Below are 13,733 nucleotides of genomic sequence, written 5' to 3'. Positions count from 1 at the left end.
TTTGGCATCTGGTAAAACAAACCTTTGGGAATAGAGTATTTATGTGTCTCCTTAGCTCAGGAATTTGTATCTAAACCAAAATATTTGCAAAAATATAATATAATAAAGTGCAAAAATTTCTTGAAGAACTTCCTTAATTTACTCATTCTAAAGATTTAGTGGTTGACTAGCAATGGGGATTTTGCTAAACACATCTATCATATTTTCATGACAGCTAAGGTATTAATTATTCATTGAATCAAACAATTCCTTTGGATTTTTAAATAATCGTCATTATGTCTTTCTTGGCTGTAGTTGCATTGTTGTCATAACTCTCAAATAGCATTAAACATCTGCTTGCAGAAAAACATCTGTGGGTGGTTGAGGAACTGCCGTGAGCAGGACCAGGAAACGGGCCATAAGAAAAGACTCATGAAAGGCAGAAAGAACTGGAGAGGGAGCGGCACTAGATTTAGGGGCTACGTTCTCCCTTCAGAGGACAGCGGTATGAGCCTAGTGGTCAGGGTTAGCTATTAGGTCAAGGGGAGCACGGGGTGTATGATTACCTTTTGTGACAGCTATAGAGTATTTCAGTTATGAAATAAGATACTTTTATATATTTGTATGGTTTTTTATTGAACCCAAACCTGTCAGGGTTCTTTAGCTGGAAATATTTGTGTGTGCAGCATTGTGACCTGGGAATACTAAAAATAGACTTTGGGGCCAGGGTATGGCACCCCATCAGACTCAATGGAAAACATTCAACAAACAGACCTTGAACTATTTACAGCCTTTTCTTTTCTTTCTTTCTTTCTTTTTTTGGTGGTGGTGTTTTGTTTTCTTTTGTCACCTTGTTTTGCTTTGTCTTGTTTTTTTGTGTGCATATTATTATCCCTGCAGGTCTATCTAGATAAGATTTGTGGGATAAACAATCTGGAGGAGAAAGCAATGAGATAGATGGTTCCAGGGGGGGGGGGCATGGGAGAAGGAGAGTTGGTGGTAAGGAAATGGGTATTAACAAACCAGGAACAAGGGAACGACATGTGATCCAAAATCAATGGCAAGGCTGTAGGAGGCTTGGTAGGGCTTGATAAAAGGCAATGTAACTGAGAGGAATTACTGAAACCCAAATGAAGGCTGAGCATGATAGTGGGACAAAAGGAAAGTAAGAGGAAATAGAGGACAGAACTAGCAGGAAAAAGGCATTTATAGAGGTCTAAATAACAGACATGTACATATTTAAATAAATTTATAGATGAGGATGGGGAAACAGATCTATCTGCACACATTTATAGGTTTAGTATTAGGTAGCAGATAGGCATTGGGCCTCCATTCAAGTACCCCCTCAATGCAAGAACACTTTGTTCTATTAAACTGACATTCCAACAACTGACATTCACCTTCCCAACATGATCACTGAAGACATAGTGAGAGCATAAGCAAGTATGGTGAAGAAAGCTGATGATGCCCAGCTATCAAAAGATACAGTGTCTGGGGTCTTAAAGGTTTGAAGATAATCAAGCAGCCATCTAGCTCAGAAGCAACAAAGCCCACCTGGAAGAAGCACACAAGCCTGTGTGATCACGAGGTGTTGATGGGATCAGGTATCATGCATCAAAGAACAAAAAATCTGATCATTGTGAATGAGGGGGAATGCAGAATGGAGACCCAAAGTCCATTTGTAGGCAACTGGACATCCCCTTACAGAACAGGGAGGAGATGAGCTCGTCAGGGTGCAGTATAGCAACGATGAAACATATAACTTTCCTCTAGTTCTTTAATGCTTCCCGCCCCCCCCCCACTATCATGATCCCAATTCTACATTACAAATCTGGCTAGACCAGAGGATGTATACTGGTACAGATCAGAGCTGGAGACACAGGGAATTCAGGAAAGATAAACTCCTCAGGACCAATAATGCGAGTAGAGGTACCAGGAGGGTAAGGGGAGGTGGGGAAGAAATGGGAACCAATCACAATGGCCTACATATAACCCCCTCCCTGGGGGGATGAACAACAGAAAAGTAGGTGAAAGGAGACATTGGATAGTGTAAGGCATGAAAAAAATACTAATAATTTATAAATTATCAAGGGTTCGTAAGGGAGGCAGGGTTGGGAAGGAAGGGAAAAAATGAGGAGCTGATACCAAGGGCTGAAGTAGAAAGAAAATGTTTTGAGAATGATGATGACAACAAATGTACAAATGTGCTTGACATATTGTATGTATGTATGGCTTGTGATAAGAGTTGTATAAACCCTCAATAAAATGATATAAAAAAGAAGAAAAAAAGATTTGTAAGAGCCTCCCAATAAAATGATTAATTAAAAATATAAAATTCTGAAAAGGAAAAAGAAAATGTTTGCAGAACCCTGACTTAGTGTTAAGAAAGGGAAGAAAGAGATATGGGAGATCTTTTAGGAAGTATAAAGAAGGACAGAAAAAGCAATTATATTATTAGCCTTTGTTATAAAAAATACTAAGTAACTGATTTCTGAAGTGAAGAGTTTATTTAGATATAATTGTCAGCTGGGTTGTCTAGAGAAACAAAATTGGTGACACTTACAGATGTACAAGAAGGAACTTTATGTCAGGAAATAATTTCATATCAAGAAGGCATCCTAGCGCCATACTACTCTACTCCATGGGTTCAATGCTCGCCTGAACCCTCTTCAGACTCATGTGGCAGCAGGCAGATGACAACAGAAGAGTGAAGCTGGGAGATTCATAGGCTGTGGGTCCAAGGCTGGTGGTAACACGGCAGGGTGCTGACAGCTCCCAGAGTCTGCTGCCTCCAGGGTACCATCCCTGGAGGCAAACACAGGATCCAAGAAGCAAGTGAGCAAAGTGCAAGAAGAGAGAGAGTGAGAGGTTCCCAGTGTCCGCCTTATAAAAAGGCCACTCTCCCAAGGAGGCACCATCAGGCACCTGATTGAAAGGTTGAATTCCCCATCTACATTATTTTTCAGGTACAAGCTGACATAAATCTAACAACTACAATCATATGTGCCTTTTAAGATTATAGTGGGACTTATTTTAATCAAGAGAAGCTTTTTATTTTTAATAGAAAGTTTGAAAAGATTGTCAGTCTTATAACTCACTGCCATGGGGTCAATGCTGACTCATTGCAACCCTATAGAACTAAGTAGAACTGACCATGGTGTTTTCAGGGCTGTCAGTCTTTATAAAAGCAGACTCCCACATCTCCCCCGCCCCCACAGAGTGGTTTATGGGGTCAAACAATTGACTTTCCGCTAGCAACCAAGTGCTCAACCGGTGTGCCACAAAGGTTCTTGCTCCAATCTTATAGACATAGCTGGTTACTCATGTTAGGTATGTAGTGATTACTAGAATCACTTCAACAACAACAAAACTAGCCTACGGGTATAGTTGGTGACTTAATTATTATGGTTATTTGGCAAGATTTATTTAACAATCTTAATCCTAAAGTTATGAAATGACTTCAGTTTAGAAATGGATGACTTGACAAACTCCTCATAGAGATGCAGCAATACTTGGAGAGTATGTGTAAATAAAGGCCTTTATTAAAATAAATTTGTCATATTTACCTACTCTGAAGTATCTGGGACATGAAAATAATTGGTGTGCTCAAGTTGCTAATTTAAAGATTGGAAGTTCAAGTGCACTCACTCACTCACTCACCCACCCACCCACCCACTCATGGTCATCTAGTCAATTCTGACTCGTAGCGACCCCATGTAAGATTTCCGAGGCTATAAATCTTTATGGGAGCAAGTAGCCTGAACACTCTCCCTCTGAGGAGTTGGTCGTTTTGAACACGTAAGCCACACAGAATGACAAACTGACCGCGAAGGGGTGGTGGTTTGATTTAGAAATAGGATAGTACTCCAAGTGAAACTCTAGAATGATATTTTTAAACCCTTCCAGGTAATTCCAATGTTTGGCCAGTATTCACATCCAGGGACTGCCACATTATCAGTTTCTCAGGTCTCATCTGCTCCCACATTCCTCATGCATTGGCTTCCATTCTCTGAAAGTGCCAAGCTTGATTCTGTGTTACAAAGGTTAATTGCTGGCTTAGAGAACCGCAAAAAGATCTAGAGCGTTTCTTGCCTTTAATTCTTTAACGGTGTCCGTGTCCTGCTCTCTCGTTGATTTTCCCTGCAAAGCTGGAACCGTGGCCCCTGACAGTTCTGGATTCACATCCTTCCGAGTTTTCTCTCTGAGAAAAGAAGAGTCCTGCTACCCCTTGGGCTGCTAGCCCGAAGCCAGGGGTCCAAACCCACCAGTCGCTCTGAGGGAGAAAGATGAGACATTCTGCTCCTGTAAAGATTTACAGAAACTCAAAGGGACACTTCTACTGTGTTCTATAGGATGTACATTAGTCGGAATTGACTTGCTGGCAATGAGTTTGGCATTTTGTTTTCGCCTCCTACTTCACAAAAGCAAGTCTGGTGAGGCCATATGTGACAGCTATTTAATCTGGTATCCACGTGAGGCTATTGAGAGTGAAGGGGTGGAGTCTAGCCTGATGATACCTCCTTGTGGTCATGGCCTTCTCATGAGGATTCTGGGAACTTCCTCCCTTTCTCCCTGGAGGCAGACACACTCTCTCTCTGCTTCACCTGCCTGTAGAGGAACCACACTTAGAAAGTTGGAGGGTTCATGTTGAAACCCACACCAGTCATTGGATCCACATGACTTTACACCCACCAGCCTGTGATCTCCCTGCATTCAGCATCATTGCATGTGCTGTGTGAGTCTGAAAAAGAAGTTATGGACTAGTATCAGACAGATGGGCTAATATTGGATTTATGGCCTTGATCTGAACTGGGCTGGGATGTTTTCTCAATATACAATTGCTCTTTGATATAAAGTGCTGTCTTATATGAGTGTCAATGGATTTGTTTCTCTTGTCAACCTGGAGTAACACACCATATGCCCCACTCTGAACCAATTTAATGGCCAGCGTGTTAGCATCTTGTGACTTACCCATCCAAAGTTATGTGTTGACCATAGATATAGTCAGGGTTGTAAAGCACTCATTAGTTACAGGAGTCAAAGAAGAATGGGGAAGCAGATGTGGTTCTTAAAGACACTGGAGTGAATCACCATGACCAGGAGGTGAACCACTGGTCATGTGGGCAGCACCCTGGCTAGTCATCTAAAATTCCCAGGGGTCTTTTATGGTATTTGACTACTTTTTATTTTAAAGCTCTGAAGTAAAAATTAAAAGACAAATTATTCTGATGGACAATGCCATGATCCTTAGGGCTCAATTGAGCCCATCCTTGCTGAGTCTTTCCCTTCTGCTCAAGGCACACTTCGTGGCTCAGTGTGAGGACCCTACCAAGCCTCTGCAGAGGCTCCACACCCCACTCTCTGTTATCCATCTACTCTACCCTCGTGCCTTCCTGGTCTTGAAGACTCTTCCTTGCGCTTTCTACTCTGTCATGCACCGTTATGTAGTATTCATTCTTCCTCTGATAAATTAGTCTTTGCGCATAGACTGTGAGAATGTGAAGAATTTTGCCCCCAAACTAGGAGCATTTGAAACACTAGACTTTGAAGGACGTACACACGATAGATATTAAGTAGATAGATACCCAGCATGCTGAGCTGAACCTGAAAAATCACTTTACTGCTAGGTAAAGTTGAAGAGGTAGACAGAGTCCAAGGAACTTTCAAAGAGGTAAACAGCCCGATGGGTAGACACAGTGGCTGCAGTACTGTACTCAGGCACAGGCACAATTGTAAGGAGGGTGCAGGTCCATGCAGTATTTGTTCGACTGTGCATGGATTGGATTGGACAGATGGCACATAAGAAGAGCCACTCCACAGGAGAAAGATGAGACTTTCTACTAGTCCTGGAAGCCAACAGGGCACTTCTACCCTATCCTATATAAATCTCTATGACTCAGAATTGACTCAATGGCAGTGAGATGTTTTTTGTTTGTTTGTTTTTTCTTTTGTTTTGCTTGTACTCTTCCTCAGGATCCACACTGACCATTGATCCTGGTAAAGTTGTTCCAATCTGAGAAGAAACATACAGGTAAACATGACAACAGTATTTGAAACTTTACTGTAAGCAAATGGTTGCTTTACTGAAACATGGCCCGCAGTGGATCGTCTATGACAATAAGCAGATAAAGGACATATTAAATGGCTCCCTCGCTGGGTCACATTCTGTTTGCCAAGAATGCTAATGCTACCCTTGTTCTTCAACTACAGCAAACACTGTTTACCGCCCAGACTTTGGATATGTCAGTGTCACCGCAGCAGAATAGTCCCTGGCAGACAGCCACTTCCTTCTGAGCCAAGAAGGTTTAAAAACAACACGACAAAAATAGACAGTCAAATGGCAGTTGGGGGTAGGAGGCGGGCAGGACTTCATTGAGGTACCTTTGAATGTGTAAACCGAGCTTCCCTAATGAATTTCTTAAAGTAAATTAAAGATGCAAAGCCGTTGCTCTCCCAGAGCCTCGCACTGCACTGGCAGAGGTGAAAACTAGCTGACTTGGTCATCGAAGGCCTTCTCTAGTTCCTCTTATGATTCAATTGTAATGACTTAATTTGCCTTCACCCTCAATCCAAAATTATCCAATCTGTGAGGGCAGCTCAACTCAGTTTGTTGTAATTGACTAGATGCTGACTCCTAGTGAGCCTACAGGACAGAGCAGAGCTTCCCCTCTGGGTTTCGGAAGCTGTAGATTTCTCTGGGGGCAGAAAGTCTTAGCTTGCTCCCCAAGAGCAGCTGATGAGTTCAAACTCCTGACTTGCAGCTTCTTTCATTCTTTCCTGACTGCCTATCGTTTTATTTCTGCAATATTGACTGAGCATTTACTATGTGCCCTCGATCGTCCGTAATGAGAGAGTAAACAAGACCAATCTGAATGGCCCCTGGGTCAACACTTTCAACAATAAACCCACATCAGCAATATTGATTATAGAAAGAATAAAATAATGATTTTGTTTATGTATTAAAATGGCCCATTTTTACTACCTGTGACAACTCTGGAAGAAATATTTTACTATTCTAATTTTGCAGTTAAAAATATTGAGACGGCAACTTCCTTGGTCAAGTATCTATGTTTTGCTGTGTCCTATGTCAGGAAGTGTCGAGATATTAACATGTAAATCTTCAGTATACCAGTCAGTGGGTGCTTTACGCCTTCCTTTTCAAATTTACAGCAAAAGAAACTGGCATATAACTAGGCTATAAAGCCATATTTCCTGATTCCAAATTGAGCACAAATAAGGAAATGTTTCTTGAATGAATTAATGGACCAATGTTCTTATTAATTCATCTCAAGTCACAGACATCTATTTATTTATAGCCCTCTTATGAGAAAGAATCTTTCAGTAGTACCTTTTATGAGAAAGTATCTTTCAATAGTACCTCTTATGAGAAAGTATCCTTCAGTAGTACCTCTTATGAGAAAGTATCTTTCAGTAGTATCTTTTAGGAGAAAGTATCTTTCAGTAGCACCAATGCTAAAAAAGGATTTCAGTGTTGTTTTCACCTGAGAAAATAAAAATTTTGTTTTTTAAAACCTCTTTCAAAACTCACTTCAGCCTCAACTTATAACTTGCATCATATTTAAATTATTTAGACAAAATTCATTAACCATATTCTAAGAAAATTCCTAAGATTGGTAAATAATGAATTCCAGTACTGAAGAAGCCTCATTTTCAGTAAATATGTCCTCATGGAAAACTATTATCTCTCTTTTTTCATGTAGAAATATAATCAATGACAGATTTTTCTGTTGTATCTTTTCTTTTATAAAATGGGATTACAGTCTATGCTGAAAGTTATTCCATTAAATCTAGACTTTTAAAAGCTAGACCTTTACGGGTAATTTTAATGGAAATAATACTGCTTGTAATATCCTGTCTGTTTTTTGTACTCAGGAAAATATGCTATAACTTTTGAAAAGCCCCAATAGGGTTCTCCCATTTATTTTGTGTTCTTTTGTTTCTTCACTTACCATTTTAAACAAGACCCTTTCATCAAAACTGCAAATTCTATTGAATTAATTAGAGCAGGCAAAATGTCTACATTGGAAGAGTCTTAAGGAGGACCCCTGGACTCAGTATGCTTCCAAGCTAGCATTGATTTTGGTTTTGCTTTAGTTTACTCCCAAATCAGCCAGTGATTCCTGCCAAGGCTACATTAGAAGAATACAAATGAATAAATCTAGTTCGTCCCATGCCTTTCCGGTTCCTCAGGGAGCTAAATTTTGGTGGTCAAGCTCCGCGTAAAATGAGAAAATGGCTATGGGAAGAGCAAGACAGCTATGTGCTTGCAAACTTTGACCCAAAGTGAAATATTTTGGCTCCATGGTATGCCACAGTCACAAGTTTCATGTCCAAATTTGCCCTGCATTACTAGTGTCTCTGGCTGCCCTGGCCATAACCTGCCACATACACCCCCTTTTGGGTACAGATTTTTAATATCATTTTAATTAAAATTTTAGAAAATAATGGATAAAATATTTCAAAATTCCTACGTATTGATAAGGTAGTAAAATTGAATTTCATATTGGAAATTTGAGTGGAAATTCAAGAACGTTGTACACTACTTAAGAGTTTTATTGCTTTTTAAAAATAATTCCTGAGGTTTCTCAGAACTGTGGATCTCATATGCACAGTGAAATTTGAGGATTTACTCTCATCAAATCCCTTACATTCATACGTCCTCCTTCCATTGTGAGTTCTTAGATGCATTCCTTACTTAAATATTTGTCTCCACTGTGAATTTGCATATGTTGATTGAGGCTATTAAATTGCATAAAAATTCTTTCATAGTTGTTCATTCATAAACCTCTCGACTGTGAATTCCAAATTCTCATATGCTGGTTGAGATTTGAGGATTGATTCAATGCTTTTCCGTATTCCTCACATTGGTTATGAATACATGTAATGCATTCATTATCAATACCTTCCTTCCATTCATACGGCCTCTCTCCACTGTGTCGACTCAGGTTAGAACAATGAGTAAAAGCTTTCTTGCATTCCTCACATATGCCTCAATCTACATCACGTTTTATTGATCTGAGTAATTCGTATGACTTTGAAATGCAAGTGTATGCTGAGCCTGTCTGCCCTGCTGTAGAGTGGATTCTGACTCATAGCGAGCCAATAGGACCGGGTAGAACTGCTCCTGTGGCTTTCCAAGACAGTCTGTCTTTCAAAAAAGCTCAGCCAGCTGCCATCGACTCAATGCCGACTCACAGAAATCCTCTGTGTGTTACTGAGAGACTGCAACCGTGGAAGGGAATGGAAAGCCCAGCCTTCTCCCCAGGGAGCTGCTGGTGGTTTTGAACTGCTGACCATGAGGACCACAGCTCACAGCATAACCACTACACTACCAGATACTTTTCCCACAGAGAAGCTGTTGGTTTCACATGACTGGCTTTCCAGTTAAGCAGCCCAACACGTAACCCACTATGCCGCCAGGCCCCTTCACGTACAAACAAGGTCCTCCAAGGTAACAATCCAGCTGGAGCTTTTCATTCCATCTATTATTAAGTCCTCTTCTATTGGATCTTCTTTATCTAGCAAATGACACTTTATTCACCCAGTATTCAGTTACCTGGGATTCATCTGGAGCAGACTCTCCCTTGTCTCTAACAATCAGTCAAGCAGAGTTTATGTTTTATTCTACCTAATTTTATTGTGAATGTGCGCTCTTTTACCATCATTTGTAGTTTAAGCCAGAGTCATCTCATAGCGTCTTAATGGAACATTATAACTTTTAATATGTCTTAGGATATTTTTGCCTCACAACAACCAAAGCAAGTTTTTGGAACTGTAATTATGAGTAAATACATCCCTTCTACATTTAGAATAGAATGCACTCTTTCCCATGATTTCAAGGCTTCTTGGAATGTAACAGATTATGAAACCGTAAGCATCATCTTTCAAATGAATCAGATCGGAGTTTTGAAGATGAACCTCTCCCTTAAGTTGTGATTTTTGAGTGATGAATAAAAGTAGTATATTTTAAAATATTAATTTTTCTTTATGTTATCTGAAAACAAGGACAATACATAGTAGTTTTGATGTTAATTATTTCCATTAAGAAATAACATATAAAGTGTGAGGTGTGGTTCTGTAAGGGAAAAAGGATAGATATATGTTTATACAGAGCTTCAATAATGAAAGAGTATGATTTGAGAAGTAGTGACTGGCTTGTTTCTATCCTAATTGCCATAAAGTTTAATAAGCATGACTATAGCTAGTGTAGTCCATTATTTGAGAATCTGGGTGAATGTAATATCTTCAGTTCCTATTTAACAGAACAAAGAACCAATTCCTTCCACCCCTCTCCTAAATTTTCCCTCTTACACTTATGTTTTGATTACTCAAATAGGCAATTTGAATTTATTTTTTTAATTAAAAGATCCTTTTATTGGAGGCTCTTACAACTCTTATAACAATCCATATATCAATTGTATCAAGCATATTTGTACATATGTTGCCATACTTATTTTCTAGACATTTACTTTCTATTGAGGCCTTGGTATCAGCTCCTCTTATTTTCCTCCCACCCACCCTCATGGTTCTTTGATAAATTATTATTATTTTCATATCTCACACCAACTTCTGTCTCTTTTCCCCCCATGATTTCTGTTGTTCACCCCCCTGAAGGGATGTGTGTGTAGTTTTATGACGATCATTGTGATCAGTTCCTCCTTCCTTCCCTCCTCTCCCCACCTTTGCCCTACCCTTCTGGTGTTGCTAGTCCTTTTCCTCTTCGTGGATTCCATGTGTCGTGAGCTCTTATCTCATCTGTACCTGTGAACATGCTCCAGTCTATCCAGCAGTGAAGGGCAACACTGGGGTCATGATAGTGGGGGGTGAGGAAGCCTCAAGGAACCAGAGGAATATTGTGTGTTCCATTGGTGCTTTACTGTGCCCTGGTTGACTCATTCCTTTTCTGTAACCCCTCTGTGAAAGGATGTCCCATTGTCTACAGATGGACTTTGGGTCTCCACTCCAACCCTCCTCCTTCTCAACAATATATATTTTTTTGTTTGTTTGCTATGGGTCTTCTGATGCTGTTACCCAGTCCCAACTACATCTCATGATGCACAGGCTGGTGTGCTTATTCCACACAGGGTTGTTGCTTCTCTGCTAGATGGACACTTGTTTAACTTCAAGCTTTTAAGACCCAGATGCTCTATATTTTGATAGCCGAGCACCATCCGCTTTCTTCACCACATTTACTTATGCACACATTTTGTCTTCAGCAATTGTGGCGGGAGGGCGAGCATCACAGAATGACAGATTGTTAGAGCAAAGTGTTCTCACATTGAGGGAGGGTATGAGCAAAGTCCTGAAGCCCATCCACTAAATCAGTGTATTGCCACATAAATATATGCACAAAGGCCAATACCTCTATTTTCATGAATTAATGTATTCACACATGTGCACACCTATGCTTATACCTCTATCCATATTTGCTTTCTAGACAGTTTCCTTTTCCTTTTACCTTCCTTCTGTCCCACCATCATGCTCACCCTACTTCTGCCACTTAGTAATTCCTCTCAGCTAGATTGTTGTTGCTCCAACATCCCCAGGATCTCTGTGTCCCCCTTTGTGCTGATTTCAATTCTCTAATTGTTCCCCTGTCTATGGCATTGTTTGTTCACCGCTCCCTTCCCCTGCCTTCTTCTCCCCCCAAGTTCCTGTGGGACCATTGGTCCTGTTGCTTCCTCCTCAAGCTTGCTTCCCATGCCTATCTTATATAAATAGATAAACCAACAATAACATAGACCAAACATAAAGAAAACAAAAGTTTGAGGAGAGAGAGAGAGAGAGAGAGAGAGAGAGAGAGAGAGAGAGAGAGAACATAATTCCTAGTCTGCCTGCTGACCATTATGACTATCTCCCCACTGGTCCTGGGGGAATTCCGGGAGCTTCCCCTCTTAGCTGGGGGCTCTTTAGGGACTTTGTGACTTGACTTTGCTCCAGTTACTGATCTGTTATGCTCCTTTCTTGGTTGCCCCTCTGCAGGGGCTCAGACTGGACTAATCCCCTGCCGGGTTTTCCCGGCAGCCTCTGTCACAGTATCAATTTGAATTTCTTGATGTAATGTGAAATATTCTAGAAAATGTTGAATTGAGTAACACACAACTTGCTATAAGTAGAATAAGCTGTATTCTACATGTAACAAATAAAATAGTGAGCAAATGAAATGATTAAAAATTTAACACCGACTTACAATTTTCCAAATATTACTGGGTCTTTATGTTTAATCAAAATATCCTCTCCAAACTTCTTAAAATCATTTATGAGTTTGTGATTACATAGCATGAATTAAAGATACTATTTAATTAATTAAGAAATATCTTTCATTTGTGTTGGCTTTGTTAAAACTCAGTCTCAGACTCACTTGCATGTTTTTTCTTCTTTAAAATATGAATAGTGGTACTTAGAATAATAGTAGCAACTGCAACAGATCCTATCCCGGATAACACTAAGGTAGAAATGCTAAGTTTAGTATTATGATGGCTGTCATCAGGAACTGCATCTGCTTGAGGAACAAACAAAGGGACTTGAGCCACATTAGAGACTTTGGATGTCAAGTTGCTTTTGTCCACACTCTGCATGGCAATGTATATGTATGTTGCATTTTCGTCTGCGGCATTGCCTGGCTTAAAGGCAAAGGTTTCCTTGGCGTTGGCTTCACTTGGTAGTAGCTCGGTGGTGTTCACTTGAAGAGCATTGTCAAAGTTGTCCCTGAGATCCAGGAGGCTTCCACTTATTCTTATGATGTACTGTTCGACTAACAAATAAAAAAATTAAAAATAATTTAGGAACTAGAGCATACTATTTTAACGGCTTTTTATTTAGTCTCCTCAAAAATACTGTCCACAGCTCAAATTCAAATCCAAATCCTAGCTCATTTTTAAATAAGAGCTGACTTCTCAAACTTAAAACTGTTAACTATTACCTGCATTACAGAAAAACTTGATACCAGCCTAAGAGGCGACATGTTTGATGGATTGAACAGCATCAGATGATTAAATTGATCCTTTATTCAGCTATAAATGAAAAGTTGCTCCACCATCTCCCTATTCATTCTTTCTTTTACAATGAGCATCTTCCACTTCAGTGGAGAAATCTCCCGGGGACTACTACTCCTTACCTTTCCCAGAATCAAAATCGTCGCCCGGCGCGGTCCATGTTAGGGTGATCTGATCCCCATCCGGTTGGGCAGCGAGGTCAGTGATTTGACTTGGCGGGTACATGTCAAGCGAGGAAACTTTTGGAACATTTGAAACCACAAATACACCTCCAGATACGGTTCTGCTGAAACTCTCCAAGGTTGTCTGAGTCGCTTCATTACCTGCTGACCGCGGTAGCCTCCCTTCAATTTTTCCTGCATTGAACACTTCATGGTTTTTAATGGGTACAGCAGAACTGGTATTTCCAGAACTCAATGCATCGAATCCCCCGTCCCACTGTCTTACCCTTTCCCCCGTGTACACAGGCACAGTTATTACCAAGGGTGCTGACGAAGTCATAAGGCAAGATCGCATGAACAAACTAGATCGCTACTCAGTTATATATTCTTCAAAGAGTATAAAAAGTCATAATCAAAGAATGCAGGTTTTGAATCACTCCTCTTGTGACTTTTAAGGGTTTTTCTGTTGGGAATTGGAATTCCGTCCAGATTACTGTTCTTTCCTGCGTGCAGTGGAATGGGAGGGAGCTGCTACACTACCAGTGGATATAAAGCAATCTATCTAGTTTCATTCTTA

The 13,733-nt window shown here is 40.2% G+C and overlaps 1 protein-coding gene across 1 annotated transcript in view; it reads right to left on the bottom strand.

The window, feature by feature from the left end:
• Positions 1–12,338: 12,338 nt before the first annotated feature.
• Positions 12,339–13,733, bottom strand: part of LOC142436752 (calcium-activated chloride channel regulator 4-like) — a 34,628-nt gene continuing 33,233 nt past the window's right edge. Inside the window, exons 13-14 of the mRNA XM_075540223.1 lie at positions 13,118–13,351; positions 12,339–12,754 (exon numbers count right to left, since the gene is read on the bottom strand). Coding sequence (XP_075396338.1) covers positions 12,339–12,754; positions 13,118–13,351 — 650 coding nt within the window. The remainder of the gene's footprint in view (positions 12,755–13,117; positions 13,352–13,733) is intronic.

The sequence above is a fragment of the Tenrec ecaudatus genome, chromosome 1, assembly GCF_050624435.1.
Source record: "Tenrec ecaudatus isolate mTenEca1 chromosome 1, mTenEca1.hap1, whole genome shotgun sequence".
NCBI lineage: Eukaryota > Metazoa > Chordata > Mammalia > Afrosoricida > Tenrecidae > Tenrec > Tenrec ecaudatus.
The sequence above is the reverse complement of the archived record's forward strand: the minus strand, read 5'-3'. Positions and strand labels throughout refer to the sequence as shown.